Source organism: Takifugu flavidus, chromosome 4 (genome assembly GCF_003711565.1).
Source record: "Takifugu flavidus isolate HTHZ2018 chromosome 4, ASM371156v2, whole genome shotgun sequence".
NCBI classification, from domain to species: domain Eukaryota; kingdom Metazoa; phylum Chordata; class Actinopteri; order Tetraodontiformes; family Tetraodontidae; genus Takifugu; species Takifugu flavidus.
The window spans coordinates 8,278,881-8,298,812 of NC_079523.1; the positions used below are offsets into that span (position 1 = coordinate 8,278,881).

General features: G+C 46.1%; 1 protein-coding gene across 2 annotated transcripts in view; it reads right to left on the reverse strand.

Annotated features, from left to right (window-relative positions):
- The window catches only part of pax7a (paired box 7a), a 39,739-nt gene continuing 19,807 nt past the window's right edge, over positions 1–19,932 (reverse strand). For both annotated transcript variants that reach the window (XM_057030747.1, XM_057030746.1), the window contains exons 6-9: positions 15,372–15,537; positions 14,817–15,010; positions 3,985–4,234; positions 1–2,642 (exon numbers count right to left, since the gene is read on the reverse strand). In XM_057030747.1, coding sequence (XP_056886727.1) covers positions 2,527–2,642; positions 3,985–4,234; positions 14,817–15,010; positions 15,372–15,537 — 726 coding nt within the window. In that variant the 3' untranslated portion in view covers positions 1–2,526. The remainder of the gene's footprint in view (positions 2,643–3,984; positions 4,235–14,816; positions 15,011–15,371; positions 15,538–19,932) is intronic.

A 19,932-nucleotide genomic window follows, 5' to 3' on the forward strand; every position in this document is an offset into this window, starting at 1 on the left:
TCAGTTTTGGAGCTTTAATTGATAACAGTTACGCCAGTGTTACAGTAAACACACCAACAGGCTGAAGGTAGTAAATACCAGTACAAGTTTCCCACTACTCTAATACTTCATACAGCAGAATAAATTATACCATGATAATATACACACATGCGCAACAGAAGAAAGTGGAACTCAAAGCACAGATGTCAGAAAGCAACTAAACAAGTTAGGTTCAAACAGACAGGGAGGGGTAAGGAGTTTTAAATATCCAAATGTTTATTGACGCAAGTGTTAGAAATGGTTTTGATACACTAAAGACGATTCTAAAATTCTTTTCTTTTTAAAATATACACATGAGAGAAGCGTCTAAGCGGCGCAGCAGGAACTGCAGCAATTCAGTGCGAAGTTACTGTGACTCCTTCTCCTGAAGTCCTCCTGGTCCACAGATCAAATGTGACCTGATTCCTTTTTCCCGAAGGCTCTCCTGGCCCGCTCCTTCACCATCACATCCCCATCATCATCATCATCATCACTACCACCATTATTGTGTCAGTCACACTAAAATGTCATTCAGAGGCATTCAGGTCTGAGGTCCAGTCAAATCTGGTGTGCACTAGTAATCAGTCTGTAAGTTCAGGCGGTCGGAACAGAGCCACCTTTCGCAGCCGTCCTGAGGTCCAGGCAGGTTGTCTGGCTCTTTAATTTTCCGTTCAGTTTGATCCTTTTCTATACAATTTTAATTGGAACATTTTCACTTTTTTTTTGTTTGTTTTCAATTTCATTCATTTATACAAGCTCATCTTCACCTGGGCCGAAGAAATGAAAGAAAACATTTGGTCAACGAATAAACCAATTAAATAAAAATGAAAAACAAATAAAGGAACAGGAAACAAGCCAGTTAAGGAAACGTCCGCATATCCCCTGCCTATCTACCACCCGACATAGTTTTGTTTTAGTATAAAACGTAATCTTTATTAACAAGCGACACCCAAACTGCTCCTCCTTCTGTACAGTCCTTAAAAGGCGGCTGAGGACTCGATCTCGTGCACATCAGTTCAATTCAAAAACAAAGAAAGAAAAAAGAAAGAAATTACACACATCTCGAGGGAACGTCTGGTCCTGGCTCGTGCCAGAACTTTTGAGTGCTTCACAAATGCTTCATAGGCGCTGGAATATTTTTCTACATTTCAGTGAGTACGTTATAGCGGAGGATTAGATGTGGCTCAGGTTCAAACCAGGAAGGGGAAGCGTTGTGTGTGTTGGGGGGGGGGGGGGGCAATCAGCGGTCTTACCTGTGCCCTTTCACAGCTGACTGGATTAACTGATTTTTCCAGGGTGCATGTGAATGGCACAGCAGGAGTGCTTTTTAATCTCATATCAGAATGTGTTGGAGTGCTTATTGTGTATTTGCAGACGGAGTGAGTGGAATGTTTGGAGGAATGTTTGTGGAGTCCGGGACTTGAAATTAGCCGAAGGTGCATTTACACACAGTGTTAATGAGTCCCAGAAAGAGGAATGCTGACTTTGGTTGGGAAGGGTCACTGAGAATTAACTTTGACATTATTTTTGCGTGATTAAATCTGCTCTCACACAGGGCTCCTCAGCGTATGGGATTTGGGAGGAGCACAGGGGAGTGGGGGGGAATTGAGTTGGCCATCCTTGGATGGGTCCAGATTTCTACACAAAATACGCTAATTTTCCCAATCCTGTTTTTGTAAACAATGCCCCCCTCCCAGTGGACTGTGGCTAAGGATGGGATGGGGGTTAGAAGGGGAGAGTTGTTGGCCGCCAAAACTCTGCTTTAATTCCCTGCAGGATGCATCCAGCCAGACTTCCCACGGAGTGGCCAAGTTCTTACGGAATGTCAAGATGAATATGAAAGTGGGAAGGTCAAATCGTTCGCGAACATTGGAGCTCAGGGAACAGGCAGAGGAAAAGCAGCTTGGAAAACGATCATCCTCTCTTTTGTGACTGTGCCGACACGCGAAACATGCACACGCAACAGACACTCATTCCCCGGATCGTCTCAGTCATCCTGACTGTGTTTCACACACCAACATCTAACAGAGGAGAGAGATACAAATGGAATCAAAGAACAACATAAATCACATTACCCATAATCATGTAACAACAACAATAATAATATCAAAAAGGAATGTGAATAAGAGTCATTCAAATGAAATCGGCTCGTTAACTACTATGAACAGCAAGGTCAGAGTGTTGTTGATGGCTCTAAATGTGCGTCGGACTGCGCGTGTGACAAAGAGGAGCCCGGGACCGAGGCGGCCATCTATCCCCGGATGTTTTGAGGTCTCGACTGGCTTTTCTGAGAGATAAAACAGGGTGCAGAGCCGCCTGGTGGTTGACAACTGAATTAAAAGTTTAGTTCCGCTCCCCACTGAGCCTTGTCACGCCCTCGAAGTGTCTTTCTTCCTGTGATACAGTGAGGCGGTGTGCTGATGTCATGGCCGGGCTGCAGAGTCCAGACTTTATGGAACATGGAGGAGTGTGAGAGAGGGCGCTGGAGAGTGAGGTGCCTGGGAGGCCTCAGTAGGCCTGTCCCGTCTCCACCTGCAGCAGTCCCAGCACGGCCGAATGGTCGCCCAGCTTCATCCTGCGCTGGGTGGACAAGCTCACGTTTTTAGCCAGGTAGTCCACAGCAGCTGCACGGAAAAAGAACACAGCCATCAGATCGGCGGACGAGACCAGAGACACGTGTCCCTCTCCATTCATTTGTCGCCTAATGGCTGAAAATAGGTTGTGGCAGAAGCAAAGCGACTGACAGAGACAGAAAATAAAAGATAAAACCACCTCCGCCGCCCCTTGTCTAAGGTTGGCACGCCGCTGGCACGCAGCATGTGCATCCTGCTAAAGTCTCCATGCTGTCACTCACACAGCTCCCTGTGTGTGTTCTACGTGCCAGTCTTCATTACTCTTGGCATCTCTGATTTCATGCCCTCCACACTCCACATGGCCGATCATTTTCATCCTCAGACAGCAGCTCTCTCCTCTCTCCTCCATTCATTAACCAGCCACTGTGCTCAATCACCATCTTAATTAACCTCACATCAGCTCGTATCCGCACTGCCGTCAGTCTCTCACCGCTGACAAAAACGTGCGCGGCGCGCGAGGCCAGGTCACGTGCATCCGTGCGCCGTTTCACAGACAAATTAAAGACATTAACAGTAGATACAGAGTTGGACTATTGTTCATTACACTCTTTCAAGGAAATTTGAAATGTTATTTCCTCACAACACAAGGCAGTGTTGTTTTGAACAGCTGCATGTCCATCACCCATGACAGGACAGATGTCTAAACGCTGAGTGGTGAAAAAAAATCCTCCATTTGACTTAATCACATTTTAACTTGTTTGCTAATTTGTGAAATTAGTTTTTTTTTTTTCTAAAGGCAATGCAATGGCTCATTATTGGACCTGTAGCTGGAGTTGGTTAAATTTTTCAGGAACTGCGCTCCATTTTACCTCTTATGAATGGCTATGACAGCATCAGTCAATTATGCTAATCTAATAAAGTAAACTCTTTCCTGCCCTAGGGGTGTGTGTGTGTGTGTGTGTGTGTGTGTGTGTGTGTGTGTGTGTGTGTGTGTGTGTGCGCGTGTGTGTGAGATGGAGAACAGAGAATGAGGAAGAGAGGTGGGTAAGAGGACACTGTGGCCCCTGAGGGTGTGCCGTTCTTTGAAGTGGCCCTCTCCTCTCTTCCATCCAACTGGAGTGGGGTGCAACTGAGGCAGCTCCGTGGGAGGATGGTGGTAGTGGTGATTGTGGTAGTGGTGCTGTATGTGTATTTGTAGCGGGAAGGGGGGGGGGGGTGTCTTTATCAAGAGCACGTGTCAGCCTCTGCCAGCAGGGTGCAGAGGTCAGGAGGCTTTTTTGCCTGAGAACTGGGCATCGCTTCATAGGCTTTTGAAAATCTCAATGCTTCTTTATGCTACAGCTCCCAATGAACAAAATGATAGTGCATAAAAGTTAATGCTGGATTTACTCACTCTGGCCATACTGGCTGTACTGGTAGCCTGCGGTGACGGGGTCCACGCTGTAGCTGGTGGCGCTATAGGTCGGAGGACAGTATGACTGGGAGGAAGCCAGGCTGTCCACACTCTTGATGGTGTCAGAGCGTTGGCTGCAGCTAGCTGAGATGGGGTTGGAGCTCTCCAGGCTGCTGTGTAGGGGGGAAATGGAAAAGTCGTGCTGGGGCTGGGAGGATACGGCACTAGGGTTGCTCAGGATACTCATCACCTGGGGGGAGGGAAGCAAGGGGACAGAGGATGTTAGAAATTTGGAAAATTGAGGATCAAAGCGCTGACAGAGCTGAGGAAAAGCACTTTTCCCCCTGCAAATATGGAGCCATCCTGGCATGTCACGGTACAGATGCCAATAGGAACACACCATTTTAACTTGGAAATAGGGGGAAAATGGAAAACTTCCCCATCTCTTTTTAATGTTTTTTTTTCATGGGGCAAAGGAACAAGAGACACTGTTTCCATTAGCTGGGGGTGCCAGAAAATGTTCTATTGGGGGACAGAAAGGTCCCAGGGTAATAATAGACCCACCATCCATGCCAGACAACCCCTGTCCCAGAGCCTTAGGCCTGAGCCTGAGCCTACAGCACAACAAGCACCAAGGGAGTCCCTAATCCCTCGCCCCTAGCCTACCCATCTCATGAATAGTAATGGAGTTGGAACTGGTAAATGATCCCCTCAGATCCCCACATAAAGTAGGCTCCACAAACCTCACCGAGGGGCCCACTGATAGAGCAGGTTGGGGCTATAACCTGAATATCACAGTGCCTGTATTATTCATAGTACATAAAAGCCTCCAATTCAATATTCTAGATTAATGTAATAGCATGTGACATTCCTCAGAAGAAGGTCTCAAAATATGTTAAAATGGAAAAGATTACTTCTAGTGCTACTCCAGACTGAAGCGCAGCGTCCCACAACAGTGCGAAGAATTTTGTTTTCTCATGCTGCATATTTTGAAGTGAAAAGGAACAGAGAGAGAGAGAGAGAGAGAGAGAGAAGATGTGTGTGGTAAAAAGGAATTGTCCCACACATGCTCTCTTGTTATAACAGGGAAGCCTTCCCCTCAGCATCAGGTTCATGTTGAGTTTTGCTATGCTGAACTGGCCTTTGGCCCCTAGGCTGCTAAACCAATTAGCCCATCATGGAGCTGGTTAAAAAGGGCCAGTACACGCGGACATGTGTTTGCATGTACACGCGCATGGACAGTCACGTGCGCACTGCAGAGGTAGGCCAAACAGTCCATAAATGATGCAGTACAGCCAGAAACACCCCACTGTGGGAAAATTAACCATATTCTGCCAATTAATCATATCATTAGAAAAGCCCTCCCAGGAAATATAAAACACTCAGAGCACATCAGAGACATAAGGGCCGGTTAGTCGTTTCCACATGTTAATTCTATGGGGATGGAAACCCCCGCCCTATCTCCTCCACATGTGCAGACAAAGCATGTGACATGTATCTATAAGAGAGAGAATTATGGTTCTGCTCATGCCGGACACATGTGGCGCTTCTTCACATATGGAGCTGAAGGAGAGGAATGCTTCATCCCAATGCCTTTGTGATGCTGAATTGGGGTGTGTGTGTGTGTGGGGGGGGGGGGGGTGGCTTGTCGACGTGTCCTGAGAATGACAGCTGGGGGGCACGTCCATTTTAGTCAGTGGTTAATTGCAGCCGGATTACATCGCTTCCTTGAGAAATGGAGTATCCCAACAATTGGCCTTAATACTATTCATGCTGATAAAAGTTCCTCAAAAGAAAATGACTTCTTATCATTGTCTTTGGAGCAGCTTTTGCCATTTTATTGGGTCAGCTTTATTAGAGTCTAACGAGTGTTGTCATCTGTGAGGACATCAAAACTCCTCATTTTTCCCTCCAGTAGGAAGATTCTGCTTTAATGATTTAATTTCATGATCACTTTCTCTAAATGGGACGAGTTATGTTCTATTTAATGTGTCAATTACTCTTCTATAAAACTTATACTTGATCAATATACTTGATCTTAACTTGCTTTTAAGGAGTTTATGTAGCTCATTCAGCACTCTAATACTTAACAAAGTTGAATATAGATATAGAGAACTCCTGCTTGTTTGGAAAATATGTAAAGATCTTTTTTTAGAGCTATACCTCCCCTTGATTTCTGTTTCTCCCTTTCTTGTGGTACAACTTTAGTTCAAAATGTGGTACAAATCAGGTTCCAACAATCCATCAGACACGTTTGAAGCGGGCCTGGACTCCCAGGAGGAAGACAGGTTATTTGTAAGAGCTGAAGCATCAGAATGGTGAGCATCAGTGTCAGCATTGCTAGCCCCAGTCGGGATTTGCACCATTACAGCCCTGACCTCATTATTTTGAGATTAACACAGTGGGACTGCGGAAACAAGACAGAAAGTGTCTCCCTAAAATTGCTTATTTGATCAATTAGGTGGGTCACAATATGTGCTGTAGCACATGGACACGTTAGCAAAGGCGGAAAATAGACTTTTGGTCAGAGCAGGACGGCTTCTGGCTCTTTTAGAGTTTGAAATCTGAAAAAGACAAACCTTTATTCCTCCCCAGCGCTCTCCTTATGCAGAGCAGAAGAATATTTCTTCCTTACCCCCCTCCCCCCACCCCCCACCCCCTTACACCTTCCTCTCCTCTCTTGCATGCAGCGTCCTCAGCAGCCCAGAGTTCGTTTGTTGTTTGACGTTGTGTGAGTGCTGGTTTGGGAGAGATAATGTGAGCCAGGACCCAGTTTAAAGGACAATGCTCCAGGGCGTCCCCCCACCCCCCACCCCACTCTTCCCCCCACTGCCTCTGTTTCTCCACTCTCTTTCTCTCTACAGATAGATTACTTTATAAATAATAATAAAAAAAGTAATTAATTCTCTTAACTTCTGAGCGCTGTAGCCTGTGGCGAAGTGAATGGGGAAGTGTAAATTGATACAATGTGCATCCTTTCAGATAAACAGAGCACTTGAGACACAAAACGATGCCCTTTCATACATCTCTAATTTCTTGAACAGTCAAATTACTTATTTTTTGTTTACATGAATGTTTGACTAGATGCTTTTTGTTGGGTTTCTTCCCAGACGGAATGAAAGAATGTGACAAAACCAGAGGGAAAAAGCAAAACAAACAACAGAAAAAGCATTTTCAACCCTGCCAGTTTCCTCAAACTTGCTGAACCACTGTTCTCATATTTTGTGTGAAATGTGAACTTCTTGCTATGACACTCTGATGCCCCTCCACCCCACCCCACCCCCGCCCCTGACCACTCCTCTGCTGTTAAATTAACGCAATACAAACACGCAAATATAAGGGAAGGAAATGGAACAGTGGGAAAAGGATAGCCTCTAGAAAGAGGGTTGGGGGGGCATCGGAGGAAAGAGAAAGTGATACGTAGAGAGTGAGGGGAAAGTGGAGGCTTTGGGAAGTACAAAGACTCCTGTAGGACTGTGCTGGCCTGAGGGCTAGCCTGCCTGGAGAGCTGATAGGAGCCCCTTCTGTTCCATCCCCGGCGCCAGCGCCAACACGCCCCACTCCACAAATACTCTTAATCTGCGCAAGACTGGATTAGTTCCTCTGTCACCGATAGCTCCCTGTTCTGCACAAATCAAAATGCCCCCAAGACGTACCTTTAAGTTGGGCAGAGGTCACTGGGGCAGACAGGGGGGAAACAAGCACTCCAAATGTGTGTAAGTTATCTGAGCGCTGCAGAATAGCGTCTTACACCTTTAGCAGATCTGCCTGGCTGATACTCGCCTCGGCGGAGGATGATTAAAGATCCACAGTGATGACACCGACTTTCAGATCAATATTTGATGGCCAGTCCTGCGGGTGTTATTTCAGGGGGAGAAGAGTGTTTAAATCGGTGACTACACCCCCCCGCCCCCGGAGTCTAGCCAGTGTCTGACTTTGAGAACAGCAGAAATCTTGGCTACAATAAGGGTGTATTCCAATAGATTTAGGTGGTTTCATTGGTATTGCTTCAAAATCTGTAGTGCAATAAACGTCAAACCTGCACAAAAACAACGAGACAAAGAAAAGGGCAGCAAATTATAAATAAAAATATCACAGACGCCTTCCACGCCAAGTCAGTCAACTCCTGCTCCCACAATGTTCCGCCCTTCCTCCCCCCCATCTCTCACATGAGAGGGCCAGCCCAGCGGGCAGTCAGGCCCCTCATCTGAGCAGACAAAATGACTATTTAAAAATAACAGTGATTGCATAAATTGAATTAAAGCGTTTTGGTCACGGTGGAGGTGGTGCGAGGGGTGGCGTGGGGCCACAGCAGACAGCCTGGATGGTGGCAGGCAGCAGATGACGGGCTCTGGCCTCCATGCCACCGCGTTAATTGGCCTCGGCACATTAATAAAAACTGAAAAGTGTCTTCCACCAGCGCCACAGGATGAAGAGACACAGGCAGAATGGAGGATGGGGGGGGGTGGGAGAAGCAGAGGAGGCGTCCTTTGAAGATATGGTGTGGGGGGTGGTTGGAGTGCAGTGCTAATTGTGTTCAATTAATTGGCTGATTGGCAATGACAGGATCTGGGCATTGACAAGGCGGGCACAGATGAGGACGATTAGTGGGCACTGGAACAAGCTGTCACTCCTCACAACATGTTATCCATCCTGCGCCTGCACGCTCCACCAGGCTGCATCAAAGATGGCTGAGCTACGCAAAACTGGAGCAGAGTTCATATTTATCTTTGGATTCTCCATAGAATTCTCGCCCTGTTTGTGGAGTTTTATCAAATCAAATCATGTCCAGCAGACTTTAGCTTATGCTAGTCTTAATGTTCCAGAATTCAGAGCTGTCTGAGCTAAAGGAACCCCCAAAACACACACACACACACACACACACACACACACAGTATAAGCTATAAACTCAGCCCTAACCACAGGTTAATATGCCGTCTATTGGACTGCAATTGGAGAACGTGTGGGGAGCGCTTCTCTATTCTCTGCTAGTGATATGCTTGAGTAACTATGGGATGGATTCAGCCACTGAGAACAAGAGAGGCCCCTTCACACACACACATGCACACACACACACGCACACACACAGACAGACAGAGAGCAAAAACCACTCTCCTGGAATCAGAAAATTTGCCGTTTAATTTAGAAGAGGCGTTGGTGCAATGTGCAGCGAGTTAAAGTGTGTGTGTCTATGTGTGTGTTTGTGGGGGCAGTTCCAGGAGGAAAGCGAGGACGATCGAGAGTGAAGGAGAAAGAGGAAAAGAGGAGGAGCAAAAAGTGGAGGGCGAGGAGGAGGAGAGAAGAGCAGGAGCTGTTTGCAGAAAACAGCAGGGGCCAGGTCTCAGGAAAAATGTCAGGTCAAATTGTTCTTGACAGTGTTAATATCTGCACCTCATAGCCATAATTACATGTAAATAAATAGTGAAATAGCTCTCAGCTGGAGACTGAGAGGGGAGAGCTGCTGCATAAGACAACCAGCTGAGGACCCCGACCACCTCCCACACTCACATCTTATTATCCAGAGGAAGACAGGAAGGAGAGCCACAGACAAGCTCAAATCACCCAGTCTTTGCTTAGCTTTATATAAACGTACAGAAGCTTGGAAAACTGTAGATCAAATTCATAAAGGGGGCCAGAAGCATGACCTGACAGCAAACGAGAGGGGGGGGGGTTGGATGGGAAAATGCGGGTGTGAGAGAGAGTCAGAGAGAGTATTAATCACAGCAATGCACCTGTCAGAGAGGTATCTGGAACTAAAAAGGACCATATGCAGCCAAACAACATCCCAAGACCTCCAGCTAGCAGGACAGGTTCACAACCGACTGGCCTTCCTTCATCCCCTGGCTGTCCCATCCCCTCTGCAGCCCCTGACCCAAAGAGATGGAGTGTCCTTCCTATTATTATTATTATTTATTATTATTATTATTATTATTATTATTATTTATTATTATTATTATTATTATTATATTATTATTATTATTATTATTATTATTATTATTGTTGCACTGCCTCCAACTAGTGGGGTTGTGGGGAGCATGTGTATGTCTGTGTGTAATAGGTATTTTAGATAGGATCGATGTCTGTGCCTGTGCTTTAATAAAGGCAGTATCATTCTCCACCTTATAGGCATTTCAGCTGCGTGGGACACACAGCGTGTGAATCAGTCCCAGTCATTTTCCTCCTTAAATCCCCATCTTCCAGGATTTACTGAAATTCATATTGGCTGCCTCTGCAAGATAAATGTAAATCACATTCCCTTATATTTACTATTTATCAGGATGCAGCAGCTCACTTTCAGCAGGAAATATCTCTCACCCGCACACAAACACCCTTGCATTTAAATAGCATTTTTATTGTCCGCCATAGCCTTTCATCTGGGCGTAGGGAGAAGAGCTGCCTCTCCAGGGGAGAGAGTTGGAGCAAGAGAGGAAGGTGGGGAAAGAGAGAGGGAGAGCAAAGCGCTATTGGCAAGGCATCATGGGATGACAAAAAGCCAAATAGAGGGAAGGAATGTTGGTAGGTGAAAAATAGATTATGAATACATAAAGCTGAGACCAAAAATATTTTGGAATGAAAAGGAGGGTGGCTTCATTTGAGCGCTCCGCAGACGGAAAGATTGATGGAGCAACAAATGGCTCAGGTGCCCCAACAGCCAATCAGCTGCCAGAGTTTCTGAGCGACTTGCAAATGGAGCCTCCAAAAGCTGAAGCCTGGACCGCATGAGGGCCCCCGATAAATCCTCCGGTTCTGTATTAGTCACGTGATGACCTCAGCCCATGGGTGCAAAGACAAACCCGGATAGAGAGAGTGTGCAAAGGTGCATTTCTGGTGTCGTTGAATTCTTCCTCAGAGTTCAGCAGTGTTAAAAATACAGCAAAGTCTAATAATCTGAGGAAAAACAGTATAGCCAGTGGATATGATTTACAATCCCTGGATTTTCTTGGCAGCTGCCAACAGCAGGTCTGCTTTTTTTTTTTTTTGAAAGCCTCTTACATCTTTTTTTATACTTGCCAAATTGAAACAGTATTTGTTTTAATGGGAGTTCTAATTAACCAGTATGTATTCCCCCTCTTGCTCTGCGAGTGGCTGAGCGATGAATGCAGGCTATGTGCTCATCCCCTTTGATTTGTTGTCAGTGGAGCCTGCCAGCTGACACAGTGCCCGGCGAGAGGCTTAATGCCCAACTTTTAATAATGTGGGGGACTACACGAATCTCCCCCTCTCATTGGTATTCAGGTGCAGAATGTCTTGTTAGAAGTCAGAGAGGGAGGCGGAATGAAGCCAGAGCTCCAGATTGTTACGTACATCCCCCCCCACCCCTCCACTTTTTTTTTTTTTTTTTTGGCAACGGCTGAGCTCGGTTCTTAAAAATAATTCATCCCGTTTTTAAAAGAAGCGTCTGCACTAGCTAATGGAAGAGCAGTAGCACAGTTTGGAGTCTCCCCTGGCTTATCTCTGTCAGACAGTTGTGGGGAGTCGCTGGTGAGCATGGTGTCAGCGTGCGTGGTACGGTGCAGCGCAGCGCGGGCAGGCAGGCCTGGGGACACAGATCAAAGGGAGGCAGGGGTGAGAGCCGCTCTGCCTCTGATCCTGTGTACGTGTGTGTGCGCACGCGCGTGCACGTGTGCTTCTGCGGATGTGTAGGCCCCGGCCCACTCACACAGCCCAAAGGCCCTCATATACACACATACACGCGCGCACACACACACACACACACACCACACACACACACACCACACACACACACACACACACACACACACATGCACACACTCACATCCTTGTCATTCCAAAACACACAACACTTATATAAAACTGCAAAACAGAAAAAAAAAAGTTCCCCACAAAACTTTGCAAACTTCCTTTTTCCGTAACAGCGAGATCTCTGACCACCACGAGTTCCCCCCCTTCACAGTTGGTGTATCCCGCCCTCCAATCATGCAGGAAAACATTATTCTACTGCGCATGCAGTCCAAGAGAAACACTTATTTCCACCTGGTGTCATTATTTCTGGAAATTTATCTGAGCGGTGAAATCCAATCTCAGCCCTGGCCTCAGCGCTCCGCTCAGTACAGTTGTTTTCTTTCCTCTCCCAGCAGGTGTCCCTGTCATGCAATAATGAGGAATTCCGTCCAAACGTCGCCCCACAAAGGCAATGCCCATAAACGCCGCTTCAAAGAGCCCGAAAGAAGTATCTAAGAGGCTCTTTAGCGTTTCTGATTACAAGGTTAGTTGGAGCTGCGACTGTGTCAGCTGTAAAAGCACCACCTCCTCAGTGAGAGGAGAGCTAAGCAAATACCATTTTCAGATTCCATTTTAAACATCACGAAGGCCTCTTAAAGGTTTGTGTTGAATTAAGTGGGAAAAAACAAACATCAAGCAGGTTAAATATTCAGCTAAAGGAAGAGGAAAAACCCGTCCTTGCTGTTCCATCTTCATGCAACCTGCTGAGCCCTCAAAATGAAACAAAACCGACAACAAAACCTCACACTCTTCCCCTGGCCGTGCCTGGCCTCGCTCCCACTACCCCAGTCTATGCTGCCTCCTTCCGCCAGCCAAACACGTTGTATATCCCACAATGACAGCGAACAGTTTGCGCGCGCACGGCTTTTCCACCGCCCGTAATGGGAAAATGTGGGCTGTCGGGATAGGTTATGAGATTGCGATGGACGCGGGCTCCTGTTGGGACCGCGGAACGCTGCAGGATTCCATTACAGACTCGGCACCTCGTCTCTGCAGCCCATTTATTGGGAATCAGAGAATTTTTGTCAATCTTTGCAGCAACAGCTACGGCCATCAATCGCATGCCCTTGAAGAAATAGCTCGCACATACCAACGCAAAAGCATATCTTGGGCAAACAGATGCCGTCTGCGACACGCAATTTGAGATTCTTATTTCCATCTCTGTAGAGAACCTGTTTGTGTTGCTGTTGTGTTTCCATCACAGGAAGGAGAAACAGGCTGCAAAGCTATGAATGCCGATTGATAATTTTTCGATTTGCAGTCCGAGGCAAAAACAAACAGGGCCTGACCTGGATGAGGTGCATTTTATGTGACATGTTTGTGGGTTTTAGTGACATGAGTGTGTGGTAGTGGGGTTTTTTGCGGGGTGGGTGTTGTGTCAGTCCAGCTCGACCCAGCAGGCAGCAGTGCCACAGCGCGAACTCTGATTCTGCTGTCAGTGGGAACATTTGTGTCCGTGCTGGGAAAGTGATGGGAATGCCACACAGCATTCTGCATGCACTCAGTACATTTCAATTCAATGCAGCGTGACACATCAAAACAGCCACGCCGCTTTTCCCCGGCGTCCCAATGAAAAGAAAACAGCTATACCACTATTTATATTAAAAGTTTATGTCAATAAAAAAAATATATATATATATGAAAGGCATCTTTGACAAAACCCTCTTGATGAGGTAGATGAAAGGTGAAAATCCACCTCTGTACTGTTGCCCAAAGGCTCCTGTGTTAATCCTCCCTATGACAGGAAGTGTTTAATATCCCAACACATTCTTGACTGTGTGTGAAAGGAGGCAGTGAAAGCCACAGCGACCCCCCCCCCCCCCCCTCCTGCATTAGAGAGAGCCATTAATGAAAAAAAAAATCACCTCCATGTTCCTGGTGTTTTTCTGCAGGTTTTGCAGCGAGAGCATTAGCAGTTAAAGCCCCTGTGCCACGATTAACAATCAAACACGCTGTGAGCCTCCGTGTTATCCTCCGTCGCTCCAGCAGGAGAGAAAATCTCTTTTTTGTCACAAAATCCTTAATTCTTTCTTCTCCAAAGAAAGAGGGTAATACCAAGAATGTTTCCAATCTGCTTTGAGAAATATTTGAGGAAGAAGGAGAAGAAGAAGAAAAAAAACTCCCAATAAAACACGTGTGAACGACGGGGTAATTGTGGACAAATGCAGCATTGAAATTCATTTTCAACTCTTTACACACCATTTCAATCTTATTTTCTGCCTGTTAACCACATCTTGTTGGTGAGGGTGGGCAAGAGTGGCCAGTATTGATGGATAATTGTATATAATTCACTCCGCACACACGATTTGCATCAATACAAATCATTTTTCCTTCGCGGCTTCTTACGGCTCAACCCTAACCACAAAGTCCCATTTGAACGCTCATTAATGGAGGTGTCCAAAGAGGTTAACATGTGAAATCCACACGTAGGACTGCGTATATAACATTGTTTCACTGACATTGTGCAGAACCAAAGACATATTTGGCTTTCCAGAGACTAAAACCACAATTAGGAAAGCTAACATTCTGCTGTGACATGAGGGCTCAAACGTGGACAAAGGGACATGAAAACACACATTAGGAGAAGCTCCGACGCTGGGAATCAGAACCAAGCTGTATCGAGGTGAGAGAAATCACAATTAGCACTCCAGTCTTTGAGCTGCAGACAATTATGTGGAGAAGATTACGGGCCTACATTTATAAGCTTTAGCTAATTATTTCATCAGAATGTGTTCTCGCTGCTCTGCGCAGGATTTAGGCGTCCCAGGAAAGTCAAAGACGCTGTTTGGAGCAGCTCGAGTACTTGTGGTGCTATCAAGATGAATTTTAATTTGTTGATGTTAATCCAATTGTTTTACAAATGTAGCAATTTGGAGTAGCTAAAATAAATCCAGGGCTTTGGAAGGCGAACAAAAAAGCCCACACTGGCGGTTATTTTGCTGAACATGCTGTTTCTGAATTTTAATTTCCAATCAAATACAATTACGGTGTTTGGAGCGGTGCGGGGAGGTGGAGGAGGGGCGGCTGGAGAGCACGGGTACAGGACTGAGCTGCGCTCGCACAGGCACGCGGAGGTTGCTTGGACTGACCTGCGGGGAGAGCCCGTTACCAACAGCGTTCATGTGGTTGCCGGACGCCGAGGGGCTCATGAAGGTGTCGGAGTAGCTGGAGAAGCTATGGCGATTGGACGACAGGCCGTACGCGGCGCCGCTGTCGGCGCTCAGACCTCCCTGGTGCATGGAGGATGGCGGCAGGGGCTGGGGCCGGTGTAACGTGCTGCCCTCTGACGCCAAGAAGGAGACAAACGGTGGACAGGTAAGAGAAAGCTGAAGCTGAAAAATAAACGCTGGCCCTGGTTTCAGCTCCATGGGTCACACATCCTATATTAAGGGTCTCTCTTAATGAAATCAAAGACAGCTTACGTCTATTTCCCCAACAACCATATGATTGTAAATATAATTGCCAGCAGCGTGACACTTAGATAAGCACATGGTTTATATATGATTCTTAATGCTATTAAAACTAGCACAAAGGCTGACGCAACAAAAAATAGAACTTAATATGATTTTGACCTAAATTACATTAAAATCAGAGTTCACAGTGAACCTCATTCACCCCCCTCACCCCTTTCATTTTGGTCTTACCCTGTGATAGTGTGGTGCTGGGATAGCCGGTATCTGGTAGCTGGTATGTGGGTAAAGTTGCCATCCCTGTAGGTGGGAATCCCCCAGGTAACAGGTGGTTAAAAGCTGCCAGCTGATTGGCTCCGGCCTGTTTGCGCCACCGAGCGCGCCTGTTGCTGAACCACACCTGTAAAAGGAACAACAATTTAGGTAAAAAGTGTTGAATCCCACTTCTCCCTTTCTTAAAAAAAAGTAAGAGTTCTCTTTTTTGAGTGTCGTGCTCAGGCAAGGTTTTTAAATCTCTATATGATGTGTTTGTTGGCACAAAAAAAGAAGAAGAAGAAGAGGAAGAAGAAAGTCTCTGTTTCCCCAAGCCTGTAATGGGAAACAGAGGGCGCAGAGAAAATACAAACAGGCTGCTGCAAAATGTAAAATGGAACAGGACGGACAGCATATAAATGCTTAAATATCAGCAGTAAAAGCCTGAAAAAATTATAAGAATGTGTTCCAGGTGTACCTGTGCACGCATTTGGTCTTGTTTTTCATTTATTAAACTCTCTCGGTGTTACATGGTTAGTTTTGGGCTGCAGCAGACACTCAGGCTTCTGCCACCTGTACATAATGGGCCAGTTAGGTGGAGCGCTGGGAGCGGAGTGTCAGCGGTCCCCGTGGGAGCTGCCACTGAGGCCCTGCGGTCCATCCCTGTTGTGCTTAAGGGTCTGAAGCTGTGAACTGTGTAAACAGGCTGCCCTAAGCCCTCTTTAGTGGGAAGAAGTCATTTAAAGGTCAGACATGGGCCACTAACCTCCATACCGAGCAACTCAAGTATGATTGTGGTGCTGTTGGTGGCTTTGTGAAGGGCCAGACATGCAGACCCACACCTCTGTCCTGCTATTAATGTGGTTTTTGGGAGGTTTTTAAATGGGGGGAAAATCCATTTTAGGAGAAAAAAAAGTCTAATATTTAATCCAAAGCTAAAAATGGACAAATACTCGCAAAATGAGCAGCGCTGAATGCCCCAAAGAAAGTAGGGGGACAAAATAGGGTCTTTTTTTGAACCACAGAAGATTTACACATTTTAAAAAAGGCTTCAACTCCAACAAAACATGAATTTAATCAGGCCCTTTTGAAAAGAGGCAGCAACCTGTTCCATTTAACCAAGACAAGGCCCGGGTTTCACTGTGTGCTAAGGGTTGAAGGACATTGATCTATTCCTCGCACAGGCAATTCATCAGAGTTTAATACACTGTCAGCGCAGTTCATCTACTGTTGTGTTTCAAACGGCCCGGGCTATTGTGAGTGCACATGAAAGAGGGGGACAAAAGCCCCTCCATACGCCACAGAGAACAGTGGACACAAAGAGGGGGCGTCCCTTTTAAACAGGTCTTAAAGACGGACACTTTCAAGGGGACTTACACAGAGCCATACTCGCTGCCTTTTTGGGGTCTGCCTCTTTTTCTACACACACAAACATACATATAAACTTGAAGAGGCCTAAAAGGGATCTCTGCCGATCAGAGATCTTAATTTGAAAGTGGTTCTTTTCCTCCTACTTCCTGGCATGTGTGTGTGTGTGTGTGTGTGTGTGTGTGTGTTCTTGGTATATAAGTTCTTGGTGCTCAGAGGAGATCAAGGTGCAACAGGCAATGCCTGCAACAATGATGCAACTGGAAAACCAACATGAAATCTTTATCTCGGGGCCGATCACGCCTAAAGGAACTGTCTGAATCCCTCGATAGTCTGTTCCAAAACAAATGTAGCTCTGGTGAAATTTATGCTATTGGGATGTAGTGGAGCGTGGTCCAGGGCCTGAACTAAGCTCCTACTGCGCCAGACAAACAGCTGCCTGATGCAGGGGAGGGGGCACCTTGTGAGAGAGGGGGAGGGCACACCCCTTTTCTTCCACACACTCCTCTTCACCCCCACCCCGCGGTGCCACTTCACCTCTGACCTCATCCACTCACTCCACCCCTCTTTTATGTCGGCTTTAACTTCCTTCCCCCGTGGTCATCCAAGCTTTGGAAGAAGGTTTTGCATCACAGCAGAGACAAAACTCCCCGAAAATGGATTCAAGTTGTTGTTTTCAGCATTTAGCCTCTATTCAGAGCAGCAGATTCACTTCCTTCTCTCACTCTGAATGTGAGTGCTTGTTGTCAGTCCTCATAATGTTGACAAAAATAGATTATTGAATGTGACGTGACCAAGCTAAAATAATTTGTACTGTCGTGACTATTATGGTACATACTGCTTTCAGATTATGAAGCTGTCTCTATGAAAAAATCCTGGATTTAATGGAAATATTTTGGTTACTTTGTGTTCTATTTATCAAATACTGATATAAAGGTTTTATACTGACAACATAGAAACATAACATTTAAAAGATGCTTGCTATCAATGGATGAGTGTTTTTTCTTTTAAATTGTTTTTTGTTTTAATACATAAATGACATTTTATGCTATACCTTTTTTGTTTATATGTTACTATTTTTTTTTCATTTAATGTTTTATGGAATTTTCCTACATAACTTACTAAGATCTATAATCATAATCAATACTTATGTACAGGAAAACACTGCATTGTTATAATTTACAGTAATGGATTTGTATTTTACATCTTCCAACAAATGAAATATGAATATAATTAAGACTGAAGTTGCTCAAGAGGCTGGGGTCCAGCTTGTCAGCACAGGACAATACAGAAGACACGAGCAACGCTGAGGGACTTTGTCCAACAATCATCAGGCCTCAGCCGGCTGGGATAAACCTGCACCAGTACCCGTATGCTATCGCACCCTTGCATACATTATAAGCGCACTGTTCCACAGCCTGAAGCTGAGGATTTGAAGCTGCGCTCTGGAACCTGATCACAAAGTCACCTTGGACCACAGATTCTCCTCTGCTCCCCACAATCCGGTTTAATTCTCTGCAGTACAGAGGGCTGCGGCGCTCCTTCATGTCTCCCAGTCTCTACCTACAAGTGCACCTCTCCATTCATGTGCCCGTTTCTGTTCCGTTTTCACGGACTAAAAGGTTCCCCTGGACGCTCTCGGATTGGCCGCGTCTTCTGAAAGTTTAGGGGAGCAGCGAGGACGGAGGAGCTGTGACCCGTCTGATAGGAGCCAAACGGAGCCCTGCAGACAGGAGGGTGGAGGCTGCTGCGGACCTGAGGGAAGCCCGGTTGCAAACCTCAAACCTTGGTGAACCTGCAGAAGGCAACAGCTGCAGCACTCACAGTTCAGTCCCCAGCCCCAGTTTGTTGCCATGCATTAATCTGCCGTATCAGCTCGGTGGGATCAAGCGATGTTCCTCATTTCCTTATCGAAGATCAGGGATAATACATTAAACCATCATCAATGTGACACCGCTCTGCAGTATATTTGTCCCTCAAATCGGATCACTCACATTCCCCCGTTCAAACCATCCTCCATGAATCATATTGACAAAGACCAGCAGTGAATACGTGACGTCTTTCAGGAGCCAATTTGCAACATTCGGTAGATGAATACCGAGAGCTGAGATAGTGACAAAACAAAATGTGCTGCTGACTTCATATCCACGGCAACACAGAGGGGTGATGCAACCAGACTCAACATACAAATCCCCGTCTGTCTCCTACCACGCAATGCCCCCACTCCCTCCTTCCCTCCCCTCTCTCTGATTCCCTCCCTGCTTGCCTTCCAGACTGGCACTATGCTAATTAAAGTAGCTAGGAGTGTGAATGTGAGAGGAGAGTGGGATTAGCTTGATAAGTATCAGGAGTACAGAAGCACTGTACCAAAGTCATTTAAATTCTAATAATAAGAAACTGTTAGAACATTCTCACTGATGCATTGCAACAATTTCTCCCCGACAATCTACACAAATCCTATTTATTCCTTTATGATACATAAACCCATACTGGCGGGAATACAGTTGCCTGTTGGGTTTGGTCGTCACCACTCGGCTCCATTGTAAATTTCGCTCTTGCTGCTACGATAATGTAACAATCAGAAACTGAGCTTTCCCTCCTGCTACCGCTAGGATTATTCTCTCCTATCGTGTGTGGAAAACTAGTTTGTAACCAGTTTGCCTGCACTGGTCTCTGACACAATGCCAGTAGCCATACTGGTTTTTCTTTTTTACCAGGGCTCATCCCTCGCCTTAACGATCCAGCGCAAGCCACAGTTTAGGGAAGAAACCTTTTGACCAAATTGATTTGCACGCTTCATGAAAAGCAGTACTTATACCTTATTAGATTCCACTAAGTACAATAGCCACATGCAGAAAGTTTATTGGTCATGAAAGAGGATCTATACGACAGACTTGGTGAAGCGAGCCAGAGGCGCCACGCTGAGATGACGAGCCTCAGCCCAGACGCAGAATTCCCCCCTCTTAAAAAAAAACCAAAACCTCACTCTAAATAGATCAGAATGCTTCTGCTTTATGGGGACTATCTGCAACAAACCCACCTGGTCCGCGTTGCAGAGGCGGCGGTCAGAAATCTCACGCTCCTCTAGAGGAATGGCTGTGCTGCCTGCTCCTGTTAAAACTGCGGGGTTATCAGATGGAAAGTGGCAGTGCAGTCTGAAGGTAGACTTGGCAGG